The following is a 25,196-nucleotide window of genomic DNA, read 5'->3' as shown; positions in this document are numbered from 1 at the left end:
AGTATCGATAGCGCTATCGATTGTTTCAGTGGCAATTAGTTTGTCAGTGGAAGAAGAAGACGTGAACGAACCGAGCAATAAGAGGAATTTTTTGTGCAATTATTTACATTAATTATTTTCTACAAATATTGATGCAAAATCAGCTTCCATTGGAAGGATAAACGTATATTTGTTTGCTGCAAAGAAAACAAGTAATAACCAAATAACGTATAAAGGAAAATCGCATTAATTTAATAATCCGTTTTCGTCGGAAAGAAAAAATATTGAAAGAAAAAAATCGATTGTGTGTGAGTAATGGTGAATGTGTGGTGTGAGAAAGAGTGAGAGCGGCCAAGAGTAACTGAACGCGCAGCAAACGATATCAAATCTAAAAATATTTCTTTTTTTCTTCAAAAAGCAGCATATATTTTGCAAAAAAGACATATAGTCTTTTGCCCATACACAACCCGTTGAATCCCATCCATTGCTGTTGTTAATTGAATTGAATTAAATTCGTTATTGGAATATTATTGTGGAAGCGGAAGAGGAAAACATTTAAAAATGGTCTTGAAAGTTTATATTAGTGGAATGTCTGGTAACAAGGAGGTAAGTGGAATAATATGATTGTTATGTTGTTGTTGGTGGTGGTATGTGGTATGTATATTCCATCATCATTCACAATGATGTGGGGGAGACGGACGATGATGATGGTGGTGGTGGCGATTGAAGAAGAATATTATGATGTTATGTGGGCGGGGCAATAACAATACACAATCTCCCTGTCATTCAATTTCGACGATGAGCAGCATGTTGTTTTGTAATGAACAACGACACGATGACAATGGACTTGCTTGCTATGCTAATTAAACAATGCTATCCTCCATTCTTTTTGTTTTGGAATTAAACGGGGTTTTATTTTGTTTTGCATGGGTTGGGGAAGAGATTTAGTAATGCATATATGCCTTTTTCATTTTAAAGCAAAAAACCTGCCCACCTATTCAGTAACTTTGTAACAACATTACTCATTATTTATTTTACAACAATTTCATTTGTTTGTTTTGTAGTTGTTACAAAAACAAAAGAAATTTTAACAACTTTTGAAACGATAAAAGTTACAGATTAGGCCTACTGATAAAGGTTTTAAAGTGCAATGAAATGCAATGCCAGTAAACTTTTCTTTATCATAGAAAAATAAAAAAACGAAAAAGCCAAAAAATTATTCTAGAACATCAATTAATCGATATCAGTTGTTTTCTTTTGGGTGTTTGATAAATTAAGCATGTCTTTCTTCTTTTCCCCATTTTGGCTGAAGTGGTAGACAAACTGGTTTTGCTATGTGTGTCTACATTTCGTTTCGTAAATTACACATGTAGCTTATAAGCTCCAAAATATTGTAAACCCAAATGTAATGGATGTTCTCCATTGTATCTAGTTGTTTCTAATCAAATCTCTTTGTTTAGATTATACATTCGTACATACATATGTATGTACTTAATAAAAATGTTATCACAATTTCAGCCTTTATTTCTATTTGTTTACTCAACAAGAACATTCACACTTGTCCCATATCCATACATTATTTATACCGGCTTATTTTGAAATAGTATTGTTCTCTTCTTTCCAATAATCGAATTCGAATTGTGTGTCTATTTAGAAAGTAGCATGACTACTACTTTGAATAGTAGTTGTTGTGATGATGGTGGGGTTTTAGATTCAAATTATACTAAGAATTCATTCATAATTCTATGAATAAAACAACGGTATCTTCATTTGTAAGAAATGTTGGAAAAGTGTGACGTCATTTAGCAAGAATTGTTGTAAGGCAGGTGTATTTGCCTGTTATTCAACGGAAAGGTTCTGAACATAAAAACATGACTGAAAAACATGAAACTACAGTTATCAAGCAAACAGATAAAACTAGAGCTGAGACATGAAGTTAGCTCAAGTTTTATTTCAGCATACTAGTTTACACTATCTATCAATGTCATATGACACGAAATAAAAACATTCCATATCTACCCACTCAAGTAATGTGGAGACATAATTCGTAAGGAAAGTCCCCAATATTGCACATATTAGCGACTGTATAACGATGGAAAATTTCAGCAAATATTACATTGATAGATAGTGTAAACTACCTCTTAGGTTACTCATATGAGGGCACGATATGAACTTACACATATGACCAAAATAATAAGTACAAACGTTAGTGTGCATATTTTTCGTTCAATTCCGGAATTGTAAAACACTGTAAAATAAAGTTCAGTTTACATTTAATTTTTGCAACATAAATGACACTTAAAAAATAAGTTTTATGTAGATCTTCAAGATAAACAAACTTATAAATGCGATATTAAGAAAAAAGTCATAAAAATTAATGGACATAATAATAAGTACATTTTGGAAATCATTTATTAATTGTAGTATATTAATTTGTTTTAAGATAGATTATAATTTAGGATGTTTATATTATTAATATTTGGTGACCCCATCTTTGTTTTGAACTGTTTGTTTGCTGTAATTTTCTAAAGTTATTTAAAACGACTTTTTTGTATAAAATACTAAATTTGATGTTTATTTTGAAGCGATTGTGTACCAATGCACTGTTTTAAGTGTCCGCAAAGGTTTACTATTGGAGTCATGTCCGATTACTGCCTAGGTGATTCAAGTAACTTCATTACATTGTCCTGGAACCAATCCTTGACATATGGGGTGCATGTTTTGTTCCGTTATCCTGCTGAAAATCCATAGGGTAAGTGTACCAATAGTCGGCACTTTAAGAGTTTGCCTAACTTCAATCCTTCGCCATTCCGAGACAATTTGATCAAATGCAATGAAATAAAGCTTATTGGCTTCGAAATTTAGTTTACTTTCCGATGACATAAAGAAATGTTGAATTATTTCTTTTAAAACTTGTGAAATTTGCGAATTTGTTAGAATAGTGCTTTTTTGCTAGTAGTCGGCACCATTTTCCAATAGTCGGCATAACATGTTCCAATAGTCGGCACCTTGTGTTTTAGTATATAAATGTTCTTTTTGATTATTTTAAATAACAAAAAGCATACTTTTACACAAATAATACATATTTTAACAGATATTGCTTTTAAAAAGTAAATAAAATAACGATTTTGTTAACATTTGGAATTCATTTAAAATTGTTCGTTTTAGATTTGTTTTAAACATAAACTAAATTGTTTGAAAGGTCAATAGTATCTGCAGTATTAGTTCATATTCCAAATAATTGTGCATCATAAAAGTAGGGAATTGTAAATACATTGCTTAAATAAATTAGTTGGTGCTATTGTCGTCAACTATTACCCAATTGCCGGCATGACACAAATGTACGCACTTCAAACCATGCCTAAAATCACTAAAAAGTCATTATTTTAATCAAACTATTTTTATTAATTAGACTTTAAAATATGACTTTAAAATTTTTGTACAATTTTAAGCTTAAAATAACGGACAAATCGCGTGTTTTCAGTCTCATGCCGACTTCTGGCAAACTATACATTTTGTTGTCCCTAAAGTCGGCATCGGCAAAAATTCCAGTATTAAAATTTGCTCTGTTCCAGAACCTGCAAGAAGCTACTACTTTTTACTACGATAACATTTTTTCCTTTATGTTATCGGAAAAAAAAGAAAAAATTAGTGGATTCTTGCAGTACTGGAACAGACCAATAATTTTTTAATAATTTGTTTTTCTAAAGTGTTCTTTTGACTATTCTCTACGAACACAACAACAATTTTGTATTTATACCCTCAGCCTTTAGGCTATGAAGGGTATATACACTTTCATACGGGCAAAATGTGCCTCATCGAAATAACGGTTTTAGACCCCAAGTATGTTTGGACGAAATGTGTTTCAGACAATTTGGAGTCGATTGAGCAATGTCCGTCCGTCTGTCTGTCTGTCTGGCTGGCTGGAGCGCACGATAACTCTCGAAGGGATGAACCGATTCGGTTCAAATTTTGGCTTTCGTAATATTTTGTCCAAACTTAGTTTAAGTTCGAAGATGAGCTATATCGGTCCACTCCTTCCGGTACCTCCCCCACAAAAGTTCGGAAAATTTGTACGCACGATAACTCTTGAAGGGTGTAACCGATTTGGTCTATATTTTGCCCATCGTGGAGCGTGTACCAGACTTAGATCAGGTTTTAATATGGACTCAATCGGTCCACTCCGTCGGGTACCTCCCACACAAAATTTTGGAAAAGTTCAGTTTAGGAACATCTCTCGAATCGCTTTGATTTTTGCTTTAGCAACTTGTATTCACTGCCCTCCATACGACGGTATAAGTTTCATCAGGGGCAAGTCCATACTTCCTGAGAAAATAGCCTGAAAGTTGCAAAAAACCCCTATGACACCGTGTGAGGAGGTTGGAGGGCAAAAAAACTCTCGAACAGGTCTGCCGATTCGGTCCAAAGTTTGGCCTTAGTAATATTTTGTCCAAGCATAGTTTAAGTTCGAAGATAAGCCATATCGGTCCACTCCTTCAGGTACCTCCCCCACAAAAGTTCAAAAATGTTCGGAGAAATTGTGCGTACGATAACTCTTGAAGAGAGTGCCCGAATTGGTCCATACTTTACACATCCTAATATATCTACCAGATATAGATCAGGTTCAAATATGGATTATATTTGTCCACTCCATCCGGTACCTCCCACTCAAAATTTCGGATACATGTTCACTTTAAGACCTGCTTTCGAATCACTTTGATTTTTGTTGAAGCAACTTGCATTGCTGCCTCAATTGCGATGGTAAAAGTTGTTTCAGGGGCAAGTTCATACTTCTTGAGCAAACATCCCTGAAGTTCTAAAAAACCGCTACGGTACCATATGTAGTGGCTGGAGATCCATTCTTTTTAGTATCTCCTCCGCAAAACTTTTGATATTAAATCCTAATCAACATTTTTGTCAGTTCAAACGCCCAAAATTTTTAAAACTCCCTAAATACATGCGTTTTTTGGAAAAAAAAATTGTTTCAATATACACAGGCTGAGGGTATATCTCTGTCGGCAAAGCCGACTGATACTTTTTTACTTGTTTTTTTTTTTAATTTTAATATAATTACAGACATTATTATGTTGACGTCTCCACTAGTTTTTTCTTAAGAGACATGCATTTTCGTTTGTGGTGAAAAACACCTACCACCAAAATGTTAAATTCCGATATAATAAGTGGTCTTAGCTCAATGAAATTTTACACAGAGTTAGCTGACAATATTGCTGAAACATTTTTAAAATCATTTTCATATTTTGTTATAGTAATTATGAGTTATTTGAACTCAAATACGAAAGGTGCCGACTACTGGTACATGCCGGAGTTAGGAGCACTTACCCTATAAAAAAATATTTCTTCTGTTTGTAGCAACATTGTGTTGTCTAATATGTTTTTGTATTGTAAATGGGGCATCTGTAATGCAATATATTGGATAAAGACCATACCAGGAAAATCAATCAGCTTCACACCATTAGGTTATCACCGCCGTGTTTGATTGTATTTTTGTACCATTATTTTAAATTCTTTTCCCTTGAGATTGAAATTCATCTTGTGGTAATTAGGTATTACCGAATACATTTATTTTATTCATTTTCATTTCATTGCTCTAGAAGAAATTTCGTCAAATTTTGCATGTACGTTTTTGCGGGCCTTCCTATAGGATCTTTCTTTAGCGAAGGAGGACTATACAAATGAAATAATTCGAAATTCAATTGGAATTCTCAAATTACAAGTGAAATGTTTCGAATTACAACTGAAATTATTCGAATTACATGTGAAAGTGGTGTAGTATGCATTTTTCGAATGTACATATTTAGACTACAAAAAGCCCTAGTAGGATTTTGTCCTGTCAGATCCAGTTCGGATTTTGTTGCCTCATCGAAACCGGGCTAAATCTACACATTTTTGCATTTATCAGGCCTTTATCTCAGAAATGAATAGGAATTTGGCCTTGCTGTCTTTAGCAATATTGTAGCCCTAAACTAGTAAAACTTATCTTTTGAAAAGAATAACTCCATCTAGGGCATGCAAAACCTATAAGATATAGAAAATTTTACATAATTGCTGTAATTATTTTCAGTATCGGCTCAACTATTGGAAGTTGAACCAAGTAACCTTTTGCAAAACTCTTCCAAATAAAGTTCTCAACAATTCTTTGGAACATTCTGAAACTCTAAAATGCTTACTTCATGTTGTTTCAGCGGTATTTTGCATCATATCTTTTACAACACGTATTTCAAATACACTTCACACACAGTTTATTCTCGCATTTCGGATTTCACTATATTATTGACATTTTTATTAAATCGTCGTTGAAAAATGTACTGAAAACAACGGCATAGAGGCATTTTACAACAATGACATGTTATGAAGAGTTGTGTATTACATTCCAGGAAATATTTTTTCCAAACGAAAATATTCAGAAAAAATTAACGGTTTTGGAGATACGGTGCGAAATGTATAAAAATTGTGGAATTTTCGCATATATTTTGAAATTTGATGCAATAAATGTAGTTTTTCGAGTTCATTATTTCTCCAAATATTTTATTCTTGTCCTTATCTACAAATTTGCTTCAGGGGTCAGAAGAATATTCGCATTGGTTTCGAATTTCTTAAAAAACTTAATATTTAACCATGTTTAGATGGGGCCATAAAATCCGAGCTGGATCTGACACAACAAAGCCCAACTAGGGTTTCTCACTTCGAATTGTTTGCACAAGATCACCTTAAAAATGTTGCACAGTGTTATTAGCACAGTTAAATTATTAATCAACCTTTATTAAAATTTTCTCGATTATAGGTAAAGATTAAAAAAAATCCAAAATGTATTTATTTTTATGACCAACCAGATATAATGTTACCAATTTTATTTTCGTTTTTTTTTTTTTTTTTTTTTTGCTTGCTGCATCATTTGTTACAAATGGAAGTTTCGAAATGTAACGCAGTTCACATCTTTCTAGAGACAAAACTGATAGTGAAGCACAACATCAAGCATAAACTCAAATTTTTATACCCTCAGCCTTTAGGCTAAAGAGGGTATTTACACTTTGATACGACCAAAAATGTGCCTCATCGAAATAATGGTTTTAGACCCCAAGTATGTTTGTACGATATCCGTTTCAGACAATTTTGAGTAGATCTAGCAATGTCCGTCCTTCTGTCTGTCTGGCTGGCTGGTGCGCACGATAACTCTCGAACGGATAAATCGATTCGGTTTAAATTTTGGGTATCGAAATATTTTGTCCATATTCGATTTAAGTTCGAAGATGGGCCATATAGGTCTACTCCTTCAGGTACCTCCCCCACAAATGTTCAAAAATTGTCGCAAAACTTGTGCGCACGATAACTCTTGTAGGAAAAAACCGATTTGGTCCACACTTTGCACATCGTGTAATTTCTACGAAACTTAGATGAGGTTCCAATATGGACTCAATCGGTCCACTCCTTCGGGTACCTCCCACACAAAATTTCGGAAATGTTCAGTTTAGGACCTGGTCTCCAATCGCTTTGATTTTTGTTTACGCAAGTTGTATTCGCTGTCCTCTATACGACGCTGTAAGTTTCATTAGGGGCAAGTCCATACTTCCTGAGAAAAGAGCCTGAAAGTTACAAAAAACCCTATGACACCGTGTGTAGTGGTTGGAGCGCAAGATAACTCTCGAACGGATCTGCCGATTCGGTCCAAAGTTTGGCTTTCGTAATATTTTGTCCAAACTTAGTTCAAGTTCAAAGATGGATTATATCGGTCCACTCCTTCCGGTACCTCCCCCACAAAAGTTCGAAAATGTTCGGAAAATTTGTGCGTACGATAACTCTTGAAGGGAGTAACCGATTTGGTCCATACTTTGCACATTATTAAATTTCTACCAGACTTAGAAGAGGTTCCAATATGGACTCAATCGGTATACTCCTTCGAGTACCTCCCACACAAAATTTCGGAAAAGTTCAGTTTAGGACCTGCTCTCGAATCGCCTTGGCTTTTGTTGTAACATCTTGTATTCGCTGTCTCCTTTACGAATATACAAGTTTCCTCAGGGGCAAGTCCATACTTCCTGAAAAAATGCTTGAAAGTTGAAAAACAAACCCTATGACACCATGTATATGGGTGGAAGCGCAAGATAATTCTCGAACGGAAATGCCGATTCCGGCCAAAATTTGACCTTCGTAATATTGTTTCCAAACTTACTTTAAGTTCGTAGATAAGCCATATCGGTGCACTCCTTCAGGTACCTACCCCACAAAAGTTCAAAAATATTCGGAAAAATTGTGCGCACGATAACTCTTGATGGGAGTGACCGATTTGGTCCATACTTTACACATTCTCATAATATCTACCAGATATAGATCAGGTTCGAATATGGACTATATTTGTCCACTCCATCCCGTACCTCCCACACAAAATTTTGGATAAGTTCACTTTAAGACCTGCTATTGAATCACTTTGATTTTTGTTGAAGCAACTTACATTCGCTGCCCTAATAACGATGGTAAAATTTGTTTCAGAGGCAAGTCCATACTTCTTGAGAAAACAGCCCGAAGGGTGTAAAAACCCCCTATGGCACCCCCATGGTCTATGTCCATTCATTTAAGTGCCTTTCCGAAAAATTTTTGAACTTTAATCCTAATCAAAATTTTTGTCCGTTCATATGACCCTTAAATACATAAGTTTTTTGTGAAAAAAGTGTTTCAATTTGCACAGGCTGAGGGTATATCTCTGTAGGCAAAGCCGACTGATACTTTTTTACTTGTTTACATTGAAATGCTTACTCTCTTTACTTTTGTAAACTAGACACATTCAGCTGTCCAACGCTACCTTCGGTATAGGCGCAGCCTTTTTAGATCCTGAATAATAGGCCAAAACATAAAATCTCCTTGAAAACAGATTTTGTCAAATTTTTCAGATTTTTACATAAACAAATCCGATTTTATCAAAATGTCTACAATGAAAGGCTTAGAACTCTTTACTTTTGTAAACTAGACACCTTCAGCTGTTCAACGCCACCTTGGGTAAAGGCGCAGCCTTTTTAGATCCTAGATACGCCATATCGGTTACTCCTTCCGTGAACGAATTGTTTATAACTTTGCATATGGTAACATTGCTTCCACGCATAGATCTGGTTTAAATATGGACTAAATCGGTATACTCCTTCGAGTGTCCCCCACATAAAATTTGAAGAAAGTATTGTTGCTCGGAACGTTTTGAAATTGTTTGCCACATTTTTTGGGTGCAAGTCCTTCCTATCTGAGATAATTGCCCAAAAGCTCCAAAAAGGCTGCCGGTACCAAGTAGGCTGGTTAGTACGTAACCTCGAAAGGAGAAACCGATTTGGTCCAAACGTTGTGCATCGTATTGTAGTGCAGTTTAGGGATAATCTGGGATCGATTTTAAATTTTTGGCACATGTGTTTGCGGCTCTGGTTACGACGGTACAATATTGTTCGAGGCAAGTACATACTTCTTGAGAAATTGTGCAAAAAACCCAGAAGTATTGTGTTTACTTCTTTTTTAGGTCCGACGCAGAGGGTATATCACTGTCGGCACAGCTGGCTGATGCTTTCTTACGAGTTTTCTCCCATTTTAACAGCTGAAGGCAATATGGGTGTTATTAAAAGTTTTTGTGAGTTGCCGACTTTGGCGGGGAATTAAGGCTATGTACAAATCTGGCAAAATCCCCAAATGTTCCACATAATATCAATTCGAAATGTAAGAAGGTTAAATATCTGAATATCTCAATTACATAAACTGAACTTAAGTTATCCCCTATTTACGCATTTGAAAAAGAAATGCATTTGTCAAATTTTATATTTCCTTCTTTAGATCTTGATCTAGAAACGATTTTATGCAAAAATAATTTTTCATGTGGGAAACATTTGAAAAATATTCATTATTGGCTCCATATAAGATTTTCGAATTATATTCAAATTTATTTGATTATTAATTTTATTTAATTATAAAAGCTTATTAGTAATCAAAGTGGTTTAAAGTTGAATCACTCAAATGTAGGATGTGTATATTTGCTCTAAAAACCACCATCTACCCACAGTCTGGAGACAAATGAAGTGCGCAAATGTGAGTCACACCAAACAATCATATTTTGTAATTATTCATTATCGAAAACAATTACTCTAATAGTCACACATTGCTTATAGAGTAACTTGTTCATCTTCTGTATACCCTCTGAGCAATGGCATGTCAAGAAGTTTTGCCATTAATTTGTTACTTCATGTTAAGGTGGTGTTATCAGTTTCATTTTATTTTGTTCTACCAATATAGGTGGCATTTTTATCACCAATGATTGAATTGTTTTTGTTTGTTGATTGGTTTGGCTTGTAATAAAAACGGTGATATCATATTGTTTATAAGATAACTTTCATTAGTAATAACACAATATGTTTTATACAAGTATTTATGCACTTATATGGCAATGAAATTGACCCCAAACACACATTTTATGCCCTAATCAGCCTTTATGACAAAATATACTATTAAAAATGTATCTAAGGAAAATAATGGTTCTAGAGCCCCATATGTTAGGACAAAATTCATTTCGGACAATATGGTGTCGATTTAGCCATGTCCATATGTTTAGCTGATGCACATCGTAATATTTCGAAATTAGTGATCAAGTTTATTACGGATCATATAAAAATTAAAAATTTTAATCTTAAGTATAGTTTGAGGCTTTAGTAAAGTCAGTTGTCCATGTAGCCCTAAACATATTTATTTTTTCTTAGGGAACTCCACTGTTCGTAAGATAATGTCATCCTCCTACAATTTCGGGAATAAAGCGGCAATTTCATAAGCAAACACGTTGCATCCTGGCACAAATCGTTACGGACACTGCAGTGATTTCAATTCTTATAGAGATGGATCGTAGTGGTTACTTAAACAATTGCCCATCTAACCAAACAATTCTGCGACTCATAGATTTGTAGTTAAAACCAATCAAAGTCCACTGATACTTTTTTACTTTTCGGTCCACTCCTTCAGGTACCACCCACACAAAATTTGAAATAAGTGCTGTTTAGTGACACCTCACGAATCGTTATGAAATTTTTTGTAACAGAATGTTCGTGCGGCCCCTTTACGTCATTGTAATTTTTTTCGTGGGCAAGTCCATAGTTCCCGAGATAATGGCGCATAACCTCAAAAAGGAGTTGGCGTTGTCAGATGAATATTGGTATAAATACCTATAGTTCACTGACAATGTCGAGACTCAATCGGTCCACTCCTTTGGGTACTTCTCACACAAAATTTCGGTAAAGTTCAGTTTAGGGCCTGTTCAAGAATCGCTTTGAATTTTGTTGTAGCAATTTGCATCCACTGCCCCCCATATAACGGTATAATCTTCATCAGGGGCAAGTCCATACTTCCTGAGAAAATAGCCTGAAAGGTACAAAAAAGACCTATAACACCGTGTGTAGTGGTTGGAGCGCAAGATAACTCTCGAACGGATCTGCCGATTCGGTGCACAATTTGGTCTTTGTAATATTTAGTTTAAGTTCGAAGATAAGTCATGTCGTTTCACTCCTTCAGCTACCTCCCCCACAAAAGTTCAAAAATGTTCGGAAAAATTGTGCACACGATAACTCTTGATGGGAGTGGCCGATTTGGTCCATACTTTAGACATCCAAAAATATTTACCAGATATAGATCAGGTTCGAATATGGACTATATTTGTCCACCCATTCGGGTACCTCCCACACAAAATTTTGGATAAATTCACTTTAAGACCTGCTCTCGAATCACTTTGATTTTTGTTGAAGCAACTTGCATTCGCTGTCTCAATAACGGCAGTAAAAGTTTTTCAGCTATAGCTGAATTATGTTCTTCGCAGGCTAGTGTGATAAGAAAAGCCCTATCTATCGATATCACCGCAAATTTTTGAGCTTTAATCCTACCCATACTTCTATCGGTGCATACGGCCAACATTTTGAAAACCCCCCTAAATACATGTTTTTTTTTTTTTTGGGGAAAAAAGTATTTCAATCCACAATGGCTGAGGGTATATCTCTGTCAGCAAAGCCGACTGATACTTTTTTACTTGTTTTTTTTTTTATTCTTTTGCCACATGAAAGCATTCGAGGAGTCCTATAGTATTTCTACCGGTTGTACAGCTTGCACTAACATTTACCAGCAAAAGCACTAACAACGGATTAGAAAATATTTTTGCCCGGAAAAAGCAAACAGTTTTGTTCCTCTTTTCTGACTCCCGCACAGATCAAGGCACAAAACATACCACCATACCTCGGACCGCCTCTGAATGTTGTAAACTATAACTTTTATCTTTCTTTCTTTATCTTTAAATATACTGTAATACTTCTAAACTTATTTATTTACAACACCCTATTTTGTTTTCCTTTTCTAGGTGAAGAAGCGCCAACAACGTGTCCTCATGATATTGGAAAGTAAAAACATTGCCTATGAAGTAATTGATATAACCGAACCTGGTCGTGAGTCTGACAAAGAATTCATGCAAAACAAATCGACCAGTAACGGTGCCACAGTTAGTGATCCCGAGCCCAGACATCCTTTGCCACCACAAATTTTCAATGGCGAAGAATACTGCGGTGATTACGATGCCTTCGATATGGCCAATGAAATTGACACATTGGAACAGTTCCTGAAGGTAGCACCACCTGTAGAAGAAGCAACACCAGCCGCAGCTGATAGTACAGCGCAGCCAGAAAATGGTGAGGCAAAAACCAACGGCACCGAGGAGGAGGGTGGTAGCGAAAACAAAGAGAATGAAGGTGGCGAGTCCACTGCTGATGATAAAACTGCCAAGAATGAAACCGCCGATGGCGAAAATGCTGAGGTTTGAAACATGTATTCTTTTGTTGTAACCATAATGAGCTCTTCTGATGATAAAAGAATTGATATTTTTAAGTACATAATTGCAAAGCAAAAAAACTTCTTTATGTTAACACATAACAACAACAACAGCAACAATTCTCAAATTTATAAGAATGACAGCACTACCACTTACTGCAAAAAAGCAAAAAAAAAGAACACTAAACTCTCACATCTACACAAACATTTCCACTGACTTTTTAAAACTTCCCTTCTTTCCTACTAAGCAACAGCATATTTGTGCACTATGATTCTCCTAATATTTAATTTATTGTTTTTTTTTTTTAATTTTTTATTTTTTTGTTATAATTTTTATTTCAATTTTTTATTTTAATTTTGATTTTTGCCTCCCATTCCATTTGACACTAAACATAACAACATCAAAATCTAAGCTTAAAGTATATTATTAGTATATACCTACAAGATTGATGATTAATTAATTACATACATACAAAAATACAACATACATAAACTATGTAATATCTCTAAATACATACTACATACATAAATATATATTTAAAAGACAAAAACAAAAAATGAAACAATTTAATAAAAAGTTTGTATTTTGAAGAAAAACAACAACAAAAAACTAAATAATTAACCCTTAACAACCGCAGTAACGCATTTGAAGAAAATTAAGCTTTAGATATCGTAAATAACCCAGAAAACAACAACAACAGTACATGAAGAAGAGGGGGAAGGACATTTTTAGACTAATTTTTTCAGAGTCTATTCTTGTCTCAAAACTACACCATTCGAAGAGGGTATACAACAACACAAAATAAAATTGTAATGGCCTAAATGTAGTTCTGGAGATGGCTTTTAGCGGAACCTTTTTCCAAAACCGAAAACAAAAACTGCTCGCTCGCATACAACGAAATTCTGGCTAAATGGCAGATTTACAAAACATGAAAATATGCACGCGCTTTCTGTGTAATTGGAAATGAAAAACATCATGCCACAGAACGAATTTCTACTCATAATTCTGTAAGCATTTGAAATCAAAAAATATAAAAAAGGATTCGAAAAGGAGGTCTAATATGGCAAATGTTTCTCTTTTTTATTTATTTGTGTTTATGTTCGTGCTCTCTCTCGCTCGTTCGTTGTCTTTCGTACTTCTTACTACACTTCCTTTGTCGCTCTCTATCTATCTCTCTATCTCTTTGCATTACTGCTTGCTTCTCTTCCTCTCTTACTGTGTGTAATATCGTAATTAGCGTAAAAAATTGGCCAAAGCAATAATTGCCGCCCGCCGCCCACCATCTATGCATCAAGCTGCAACTAAGCTCATCGTAGTAATGAAAGTTTCCATCAAATTTTTAAAGAATGCCGACAAAACCGAGAGCAAAGAAAATGGCCAAGAGGAGAATGCAGATTCTGAAACCAAAAAGGATAACGACGAAGAACAATCTAAAGATTCAGAAAATGTAGAAGAGAAAGGTAAAACAAAAATATTATTTGTTTGCGTCTATAACAAATATCACCATCTTCTTCCTGTACTTAAAGAGGATAAAACAGACGGTGATGAAACTAAGAAGGATGATGAGGGGGAGAACCAAGAATCAAAGGATGATAGTGAAATTACAACAAAGAAGGACGAAGAGACGGAGGTTTGTGTCTTGTCTGGTTTGTTATTGCATGATCCGTTCGCTATTTCTAATATTGCCAATATTATTCGCATGAATTCAAAGAGCCAAATAACACAGAAATTGATGTCAGTCTGATGTAATGCTATTTTTTTTAACCTCAGCCTTATTCATAATCGAAATATTGGGGGTTATCATGAATGAAATTTCCCCGTGAATTTCGTCTTTTCGCCGTTGCAATTTAAGGGAGAAAGTGGAAAAATTCACGGGGAATTGCCGTTCATGATGACCCCAATTGATTCTAGACACCAAATATGTACGTTCACACCAAATCCGTTTCAGATAATTTAGAGTCAATCCAGCTAGGTACATATGTCAGTCAATTTATTGAGGTTATGAACACAAACTCGAAGCAAAGAAAGGGCCTTTTTCCACACTTCGTACATCGTAATATTTTATTCAAACTTAGATGATGTTCCAAACTGGTCAGTCAATCAGTCCCCTTCTTTGGCTCTTCCCAAAAAATTGCAAAAACTTTTATTAGCTGCCAATTCGGAGATAGTTTTGACATTTTTACGGAAAGTAATTCTTATGGCCCTGATTATCACTTTTTTTTTGGCAAGTACACATTTCCTCAGGTAATGACCCTAAAATTAAAAAAAAAAAATCTAAATCCAGGATTCTTCTATGTCAATTCGATCGATACACAGAACCGGCCGCAGTGGAATTGTAGATTCTCAGGTAGCTGAGAGATTTTTTCGCGACATCACAGTTCGCACATTACCTGTTGATCGAATACCAGAAATGAGACAAAATTTCACAGCAGAGGCCACCGGATAGCAAAAGAGTGTGTTGAACATCTTCGTACGAACCCTGAAGATCCAAGAGTTGGGGAACTTACTAGTGAGGCTAGTAGGCGAGCTTAAGTGGAAAAAGTGGTTATAAATCATCTGAAGCAATGCAACATTGGTACAGGTTTGAATAAATTGTGGGCAACGGTTAAATCACTCTGGAATTCGGGATAAGAGGGTAACAGAACGGCTGTTATTTTCTACGGCGTGGCACTACAGTGACAAATCCAAAGAGGTACGCGTGTTATTTTAACCGACAATTTATGGAACATCCTGAGCGTGATATGGCGAAGAAGATTTTGCTACGCCTATTAAGAGACCTCTCAGCCGAGGAGATAACCCCACAATTTACTATGAGCAATGTTGCAACTGTCATCCGACATCACACGGAATCTAATGGTGATGTTTAAGCAACTATATGTACACTAGACTGATCCAAAAAAACAAAATTTTTTTGTGATTGGAACTCATCCCATCCCCTAATTTGACTCATATAATTTGTATGAGGCCAAAGGCGAATTTTCACGAAAATTCTCTAAGAGTCGCATTTATGGTCTAATATGGAAACAAACATCGCCCGGGTGGCACGGGTTAACCTTAAGGTGTTCGGGTCAAATAAAAAAAAATTAGGGGGTAGGAGTTCCAATCAAAAAATATTGTTTTTCTTTTTGGTCTGTCTAATGTACACTACAAGTTTTCTAAATTTTCGCCACACATATTGTACCAGAAGCCTGTTGTCAGGATGGTCCTGCTACTGTAGCCAGGTATATACCAGCAGACATGAATCGTACATGCCGATTTTCCTCCACTCGCAATTAGCGAAGTTTCGTTTAGGGGCACCTCTCCGATCGGGCTGAAATTTTTACCATAGGTAGTCCTTGGGACCCTGATCACGACTATATATATCTTTCTCTGGGGAAGTCCATACTTCCCGAGATATGGGTCTTGACATTTCGGGCACCATTACTTTATTTATGGGCACCTCTCCGATCGGGCTGAAATTTTTACCATAGGTAGTCCTTGGGACCCTGATCACAACTATACATATCTTTCCAGGGGGAAGTCCATACTTCACGAGATTTAAGTAGGGCTACGCGAATAAAAGTTTCTCCAAAATTATAAGTTCTCTTTAAGTAACCGGCCTTCGGCCGGGATTTAAGACGTTCTCCTGTGGACAGGAGCAAAAGTCGTAAACGCAATCAAAAGTACTCACCACGAGCTTTAAAATGATACCCATATTGCCCAAGTAAATATAGTAAAATGCAAAGACCCATGTCTCGGGAAGTATGTACTTCCCCCGGAAAAGTTATATATCGTTGTGATCAGGGTCCCAAGGACTACCTATGGTGAAAATTTCAGCCCGATCCAAGAGGTGCCCATAAATAAAGTAATGGTGTTAAAGTAGAACTTTCCCGAAATGTCAAGACCGATATCTCGGGAAGTATGTACTTCCCCCGGAAAAGTTATATATCTTTGTGATTAGGGTCCCAAGGACTACCTATGGTGAAAATTTCAGCCCGATCCGAGAGGTGCCCATAAATAAAGTAATGGTGTTAAAGTAGGACTTTCCCGAAATGTCAAGACCCATATCTCGGGAAGTATGGACTTCCCCCGGAAAAGTTATATATCGTTGTGATCAGGGTCCCAAGGACTACCTATGGTGAAAATTTCAGCCCGATCCGAGAGGTGCCCCTAAACGAGACTTAAGCCAGCGAAGATTCTAGAAAAACTACATCTTCCCATTATGAAACTTTTTCCAGTTTTACAACAACAGCATGAATTCTGGAAAAGTGCCAAAACAGCATTACGCGCCGTATCCGCACATATTAGCCTATATCTGAACCAGAACTGGCCGTGCAACGGAACAATGATGGTGGCTCTTGACCTATCAAAGGGCCTTCAATACCATCAAAAATGCCAAGGTCCACTCCAGATAATCAACTCTAAGAAATCGAAAACCCGTAGAGGGGAACAGGGAGTTCCCCAAGGCGAGGTGGTATCTTCGGAACTGTTTAACCTCTACTTGTCTGAAATTCCAAACCACACGGACGGCGTAGATAATGTAATATATGCGGATGATTGTACAATCTTGGCGTACTGATCCTATCATCGATGACATAAGTGATGGGTTAAATGTGTACATAGCTGACATAGTACAGTTCTTGCATCTGAGGAATATGAAAATATCCGCAGCTAAATCTACCACCTGGACGCCAAAAATGAGGCAGGCTCCCTCTGAATATATTGGTCGATGGTGTCCCGAATCCAATAACTAACTACCACAAGCTATTAGGTGAAACGTGTTCGCGCAAGCCACTGCTATTTGCGACAAGTTCAGAAGTGGGAACAAGTTTCTAAAATCGCTGGCCGGCCGCTCTTTATGTCAGCACCTAAATTACGGTCAGCCTTGTTGACCTTATTAGAAGTCGGTTTGTGGTAAGTTCTGTTTGAGCTACGCAGTGGAAGAATATTGACACCTGTCAGAATGCCGATCTGAAGATTGCAACAGGTTTCCTTCTAGTGACACCATTGTATAATCTTCACAAGGAGACGAATATTCTAAGATGTTACCGGTACATCAACACAACAAGATGTTTTCTCTCTCCTCATGATCTGGAAAGGAAGTTCCAAACGAACAAGTGTGAACCTCTAGATCAACTAGCCTATTAGGCAGGCTGAATTTTAGCATCCACACTTTTGCAGTTGCGCAGGCAGTACAAAGATAGAGTGTGAAGGCTGTACTCGGAGACCACCCCTATTAATCGCTGCAGAAGAACGCCAGCTGCCAAGGTAGACAGAAGTGGTTTTAGCCCAGTTAAGATCCGGATGATGCGACAGCTTCAATTCATAATGTCGTAATATCCCACAACTCCTTGCGGTACATCCCTCACAATATTTCAACATTTTCGTGTAAATGCAGTTTAATGGCAGTTCGAAGATTGTAATGAAATTTTCATCGAAGGTAGTCCTTGTGATTCTGGTTCCCACAATGAAGTTTGTTTTGTGAGCAGTTCTATGTTTCCTGAATAGGCCGGGGGGCGATTTGAAAGCCTTAATGGGCTCTTCGCGTTTCTGATTCCTGGGATTGAACTGAGCAAACAAGTCCGCTAGACCATATGTCTACGGTAAAAATCGAGTCTTCCGATTTTCACTGGAAGTTTTTCATTGACGTTGATATTTTGGCATTTAACAGGCAAACGCTTGAGACCAAAATTGAAGCCAATGTGCTACAAAAGTTGGCCAGAAAAATATTAAAGCGTTCTGTTACAGAATTCTATCTTGAAAATACCTTTGGGTCACTTCCTTCTATTTATTTTTTTATAACGGTAAAAGTAGTGAAAATCTGGGTTTATGACATTTTCACATTTCAAATCATCGGTCAGATATCCCATATACATAATTGAAGATTTATATAAGAGAAGTCTCCAATAAGCCTTCTTTGATGCATGCTATATCGTCGGTGTCATGCTTAAGTGTTCCATACGCTATTTTCCCGTTTTGAGATAATCGCATTTTAATATTTTGCGTCGCAACTGAATTATTAATAAAATATAGAAGAATATACATTGGAATATAAAAGTTACAGGGATTTTTTTAATAGAATTTTTGACGATGGAACAAAGTGAAACGTTTTTTCCACCTTTGCCTCAATAAATTAAAGTTCTGATTTTTGAAATGTGTTTTTAAACTTGCAAATTTTCCAAATATTAATTTCATAAGTACATATTTACATTAGGCAATTTTCCTTGCGGCAATTGTCAGTTTCTCGGTGAGAGAGGGTGTTGAGAGGCAAAGTGTTACCATATACCTCACGTTTCTCCCCATCAAACTGACAAATGCCGCAAGGAAAATTGCCTAATGTAAATATGGACTAACTGAAAATGTATTCTGTCGTGTCGATGAATATCTCGAAAACTAGGGCAGATAGGAGAACACCGAAAAATTCAGAAAGAGCATGCCGAAAAACCATAGAAACTACCTGTATCTCAAAAAGACAAAAATTGCGTATGGAACACATAAGCATGACACCGACGGTATGTTAGTTAAAACTCGCTTAGCCACTACTATTAACGCCTAAAAGTTTGATTGCATGATGATCGTTGTACTTATACCGAATGTTGTGATCCCTAGAAATATGTTCTGATAGTCCCCATAACTTTTAAATACCACCACATTTTTTATATTTTCATTTCACTCCCCACAATGAAACACACTTTTCATACATCCACCCATTAAGAATGATGAAAATGATGGTAATGCAGGTGAAAAGAAAGAAGAAACTGATTCTGCAACAAAAGAGGACGAAGAGAAGAAGGATGAAACAGACTCAGCGGAAAAGAAAACTGATGAAAATGAAGGAGAGACAGATGAAAAAGCAGCGGATGATAAGGAAAAACCAGACGGCGATTCTGAGACTAAGGAATCTGAGGATTCTGAGACCAAAGGAACCGATGATTCTAAGGAATCTGAGGATAAAACAGATGCTAATAAGGAGGAGGAGAACAAAGATGAAACTCAAGAAGCTGATGATTCCAAAGAATCTGATGATAAAACCGATGCTAATAAAGAAGAAGATAACGAAGATAAACCTAATGGTCAAACGGCTGAGACCGATAAGAAAGAAGGCGAAGATGAAAAGGCTTCAGAGAATAAAGAAACGGAAAAGGAAGAAAATAATGAAAAGGAGGAAGAAATTAATGAAAAGGAAGAACATGACAATACTGAGGAAAAAGAGGAAGTGAAAGAGAAGGAAGAAGAGGAAACAAAAAAGGAAGGAAATGAAAGTAGCGAAGAGAAGAAAGAGGCTACTGAAAAGAAAGAAAAGAAAGATGATGAAGTAACAACAGAAACCAAAGAGGATGTAAGCGACAAAGATGTCAAGGAAGAACCCGCCAAAGCAGATGAGAATAAAGAATCCTCGGAAAATACAGAAGAGAAGAAGGAAGACGAGGTAAAAGAAGTCAAAGACGAAGAAAGTGACAAGAATGTCAAGGAAGAAGAATCCGCTGATGACAACAAAGAAGCCGCTGATGTGGAAAAAGATAAGAGTGAAGAAGAAAAATCCGAAAGTCCCAAAGATTCCAATGAAGAGGTAGCTAAAACGGAGTCAGCAACAACTGAAACAAAAACCAAAGATGCAGAATCTTCGGAAGAAGAGGAGGAAGAAGAAGATGAGAAATAATAAAAACAAATATACTACTACCAAAAACAAACCCCCTGACACTTTACTTAACCTCCTACCAAAGATGATATGATTCATGACTGATTTCATATTAAACTACGGCACTCATAGCTTCCGTAATTAATTTCAAATTTGCAACTTTTACACCTTTATATATTTCACTTTTCTTTCTGACTTAGTAATGGTATCATTTTCAGCACAGCATAATCACAATAGTGGTCTAGAGGAGTCCATTTTTATACACACTAGACAAAAATACACAATTCATAATATCCCAAACAAACAACTTCACATTATTATCCTTGTAAATATGTATGTGTATGCTAAAATAAAATTGAAAACTGTTTAAAATATAATATAAAGAAAAACAACAAACAAATTAAAATTTAAAATAGAATTCGGTTATACTTTTGTGTTAAAAGCTTTCTAATGTAGAAGAATCATCAATATGTCTGAAAGCCTTTTGGGCTAGATTTGTTTCTAATAAGAGTACGTTTACATTGTACTGGTTTTAGTTAAACCAGTGGATTTAAATAATCAATTGCATTGGATATATGTAGTTGTAATAAATCATCATAAGAGGTTAACCTGGCAAAAATCTCTAATGTTAGTTACACGCTTTAATAGTCTGATTTTATTAGTCTCATAGAAAAAATTAAGTTTTAAACATTAAAGTACAACCGATTTCTATATCGTTTACAATATATCCTGCTTACATTTGTATTAAAAATCTATATTGGACTATACACACATTTTAAATTTATGCCAAATTTATTATTTAGGGGCCGATGATCGATAGCAATTATCGTCGAATGGCGTTGTCAGTTGCCAAAATTACTTTATGTATGGCAACTTTCAACGGAAGTTGCAAATCTCAGTTCACTATTTTCAGTTGCATTGAATATTTTCTAAGAAACAAGAATTAAAATAGAAAGGAAAATAGGCGTCGATCATCGATAACAATTATCGTTGAGTGGCGTTGCCAGTTGTCAAAATTGATCCACGTATGGCAACACTCAACTGAAGTTGCGAATCTCAGTTGACGAAGCGGCTGTTTTTCAGCAACCACCAATTTTCAGTTGCAGTGAACATTTTCGAAGAAACAAGAAGTAAAATAGAAGGAAAAATAAACATTTTGTTAACAATTATTGATTCTTTGCATCATTATTTAATTTTGTGTATTAATATGGTGAAAATAACGACAAAGCAACAGTTCGAAATATTAATTGATAAACTGAGTGAAAATCCAAACTTAGCCCGAGGAGTTCGGGGTTTTGGTGAAACCAAAGCGCAGCAGATGAAGCGTTGAGGTTCATTTCGGACAGTTCAAACAGCCATGGACCTCCAACACGATCACCTGAAGAGTGGCAGAGAGTCTGGATTTATTTTGAAGCTAAGTTGAAGAAGAAAATATCTCAAAATAAAAGAAACTTCAACGACACTGGTGGTGGTCCATCACAAGAAGTGAATTTATCGCCTTTGGAGCAGACAGCAGCAAATCTTTTGCAAATGAATTTGGTTACAAATCCAGTAGGTTCAGTTTATGGTATTGTGGAATCATGGGAACGACTCCCTCAAATTTCTTCTAATAGATGCAATGTTCTTCATCATCAAAAAATAATTCCACCGAACTTATCATTTTTTGGGACAGCAAATAAAACTTGACGATCCGAAGATTCAATGGTCAGGTTATATTCCAATCTTGGGTTGTTTTCCAAATTTGCTCGAAAAATCAGCCAAAATATTAAAATATTGTCCAGAATACCCAAAAGAGTGATCCAAAGCGCAAATTATTTTTAAAATAGTTTTTTTTTGGTGAATAGAGGTCACAAGTTTGAAAAAATACTGATCGATAACATGTTTATCGACCACCCAGTTGAGTTGACATTAATGGTACAACATTTCATCTCAGTCGCGCAGACAACTGACAACGCAACTCAAGTTTAGTGGCAATGCAAGATCGACCCATAAATTTGCTGTAGGCAACGCAACTGAAGTTGGGTTGCTATCCATAATCGACCCTTTAGACTAATGCCTTCTGATGTCCGGGTAGCGGAAAGGACGTTCCGAGACATCATCACTGCTGCAGCCGCTCGGCATATCCCTGCTGGTCGAATACCCGAAGTAAGACCAAACTTCCCAGCAGAGGCGACGGGATTAGGAAATGAGCGTGATGAGCTTCTCCGAACCAACCCCAATGACCCCAGAATCAGGGAACTGACACTGGAATTTAACAGGCTGGTAGGCGAGCATAAGCGGAACAAGTGGTTAAGTCAACTGAAGAGTTGCAACATTGGAGCCGGTATAGGTGAATTGTGGGCAACGGTTAAGTCACTCTCGAACCCTGGAAGAAGGGAAGATAGGACCTCAGTCACGTTTGGCGACATTACGTTATTTAAATCGACAGTTTGTCGAGCACCCCGAGTGTGACAGGGCGAAAAGTACGTCGCATCAGATCTCTTCCTGCCAAAGAGGAACCACCACAGTTTACAATGGATGATGTTGCCAATGCCATCAGGAACGCTAAATAATCCAAAGCGTTGGGCCCTGATGAAATCTGCATGGTAATGCTGAAGCAGCTGGATGAGCCGAGAGTGGAGTATCTTACTAAAGTTCTCAACTTGTCGCTATCCACCCTCATTGTTCCCGAAGTCTGGGTGGTTACTCTGTATTGCGATGCGTTTGGTATTTTGTTAGCGCAAGATGTTTGCGTTAACACACGATTTTGACATATGCTTTTGTATTACAGATTGCGGCGGTGCCAGAAAGGAAAATGGAACAAAAATACTTGCGAAAGGAGATACGAAAATGTATTAGAGACACATTTATTTTTATTTATTTATTTATTGAAACATTTTGTAAAGTAAGCCTGAAGGCCAATTAGTTTTACAATATTCATAAGAAGAGTTCCTACTCCAAAATATAGTAATATAAATAGTGTATAATCGGCATTTAATTTCCTTACGCATCGCAATTTTCTTACGCATCACAATACAGAGTAACCCCCCTGGTCCCACTACGGAAGCCCGGCAAGAATGTCAGCAAAAGTGAATCTTACAGGCCAATTTCGCTTTTGTCGCCCGTAGCAAAGACCCTTGAGGCCATAGTCCTCCCCAGTATCAGAAACAGCTATCAAGTTGCCGATCATCAGCATGGATTCCGTAAGCAGCACAGCACGACAACTGCGCTGCACGCCATTACCACGCATATTTGTCAAGGACTCAACCAGAGACGGCCGTGCGATAGAACAGTGATGGTGGCGCTTGACTTATCAAAAGCCTTTGATATAGTCAGGCACTCCACGCTGTTTGAGGACATTGAGCAGATAACCCTTCGGCCAAGCTTGAAATGTTGGATAGCCAATTATATGTGTGGACGTACGTGGAATTCAGGAACAAGAAGTCCAAACCCCGTAGAGTGAAACAGGGAGTTCCCCAAGATGGGGTGATATCTCCTGAACTGTTTAACCTCTACCTCTCCCGTATTCCGTCCCCTTCAGACGGCATCGAGATCGTAAGGTATGCGGATGATTGCACGATCCTGGCGTCGGGTACTTATCCTGATGACATCTGTGAGAGACTGAACAACTACTTAACCAATCTTACCACCTTTTTCCATTCGAGGAATATGCAGATTTCCGCCACAAAATCAACAGCCACTCTCTTCACCACATGGACAGTTTGGAAGAGAATTGAATGCAATACAATGATATGCTTTCGTTGCAGTACCTGCTTGGATGTTACCGTGTGAGCCATCCCAATCACCATCTTGTGGGTAGGCCCGACACATACAGGCAGATCAGGAAGGATATCCATGCTTTAGAGGGAGAGGTCCAACGATACAGGAGAGAACCCCTAGATCAACAAGCGTCTCAAGCAGGTTTAAATAGTATTCACACGGATGCAGTTGCCAAGGCCTTAAGCAATTATAGTGTGAATAAAGACCTCGAAATACATCCCCCATCTATTGAAGCTGCGGAGCGTCAACTGCCACGACAAACCAGAGTAGTTTTGGCTCAACTACGCTCGGGATATTGCAGTCGCCTAAATTCTTATTGGGCGGAAATCGACCGCGCCGTGCAAGACATCTGCCCAGTATGTGGCATGGGCCCGCACGACACAAAACACATTTTCAACTGCACAGCCAAACCTTCTATACTCCCTATCAATTTTATCCAAATAATGTAGAAAAAATATATTATTGCCAATGTAAGGTCATCGGTCCATACGTTAATTTGCCCATTATATTAAAAAAACAAATACAAATTCTTATTAAAGTGAAATAATCCAATATAGATTTCCATTTTTATTGATAAAAATGTTGTATTTCCTCATAACATCCATTTGTTTACTATACACAGGTGTCGAATGAACAACAGGTGCAAAATCTTCCAACAGCCAATTCACAAAAAGATGTCTCAAAAACTATTGTTGATCAATTCATTGGAAATGAACAAAAAGCAGCTGCTAATTAAAAAGACACAACAAGGAACCCGCAAAGTATGGAATGACCAGGCTGCAGACATTATTACAGCATCTATATAGTGGCACCCATTCAACCACATAACATTTAAGTTAGAAATAAAAACTCAATTTTTTTTAATACATATTTTCTTTTCATTTCTTCTTTTTCTTTTTAAATTAATAAAATGATTTTTTTTATTACAAAACTAGTAAAAATGCTTAATTGATTTTAACTATAACTCAACACACTTAAAGTTTTGCTGTAGTTTTCCGAAGGTGA

The 25,196-nt window shown here is 36.7% G+C and overlaps 1 protein-coding gene across 4 annotated transcripts; it reads left to right on the top strand.

Annotated features, from left to right (window-relative positions):
- Nucleotides 1-20,832, top strand: Sh3beta (SH3 domain binding glutamate rich protein Sh3beta). 4 transcript variants are annotated; one of them, XM_073980994.1, is made up of 6 exons: nt 1-287; nt 401-585; nt 12,350-12,799; nt 14,160-14,274; nt 14,341-14,444; nt 19,509-20,832. In XM_073980994.1, the coding sequence occupies exons 2-6, from the start codon at nt 541-543 to the stop codon at nt 20,451-20,453; spliced, it is 1,659 nt and encodes a 552-aa protein (XP_073837095.1). In that variant the 5' UTR covers nt 1-287; nt 401-540; the 3' UTR covers nt 20,454-20,832. The 4 variants fall into 4 exon arrangements, with proteins under 4 accessions (XP_073837095.1, XP_073837097.1, XP_073837096.1 ...); XM_073980996.1 differs by having other exon boundaries at nt 28-191; XM_073980995.1 differs by having other exon boundaries at nt 28-191; nt 398-585.
- The last annotated feature ends 4,364 nt before the right edge of the window (nt 20,833-25,196 follow it).

The sequence above is a fragment of the Musca autumnalis genome, unplaced genomic scaffold, assembly GCF_047663935.1.
Source record: "Musca autumnalis isolate F117 unplaced genomic scaffold, ASM4766393v1 scaffold_4, whole genome shotgun sequence".
Classification (NCBI taxonomy): domain Eukaryota; kingdom Metazoa; phylum Arthropoda; class Insecta; order Diptera; family Muscidae; genus Musca; species Musca autumnalis.
This window is presented reverse-complemented; position numbering and strand designations above follow the sequence as displayed.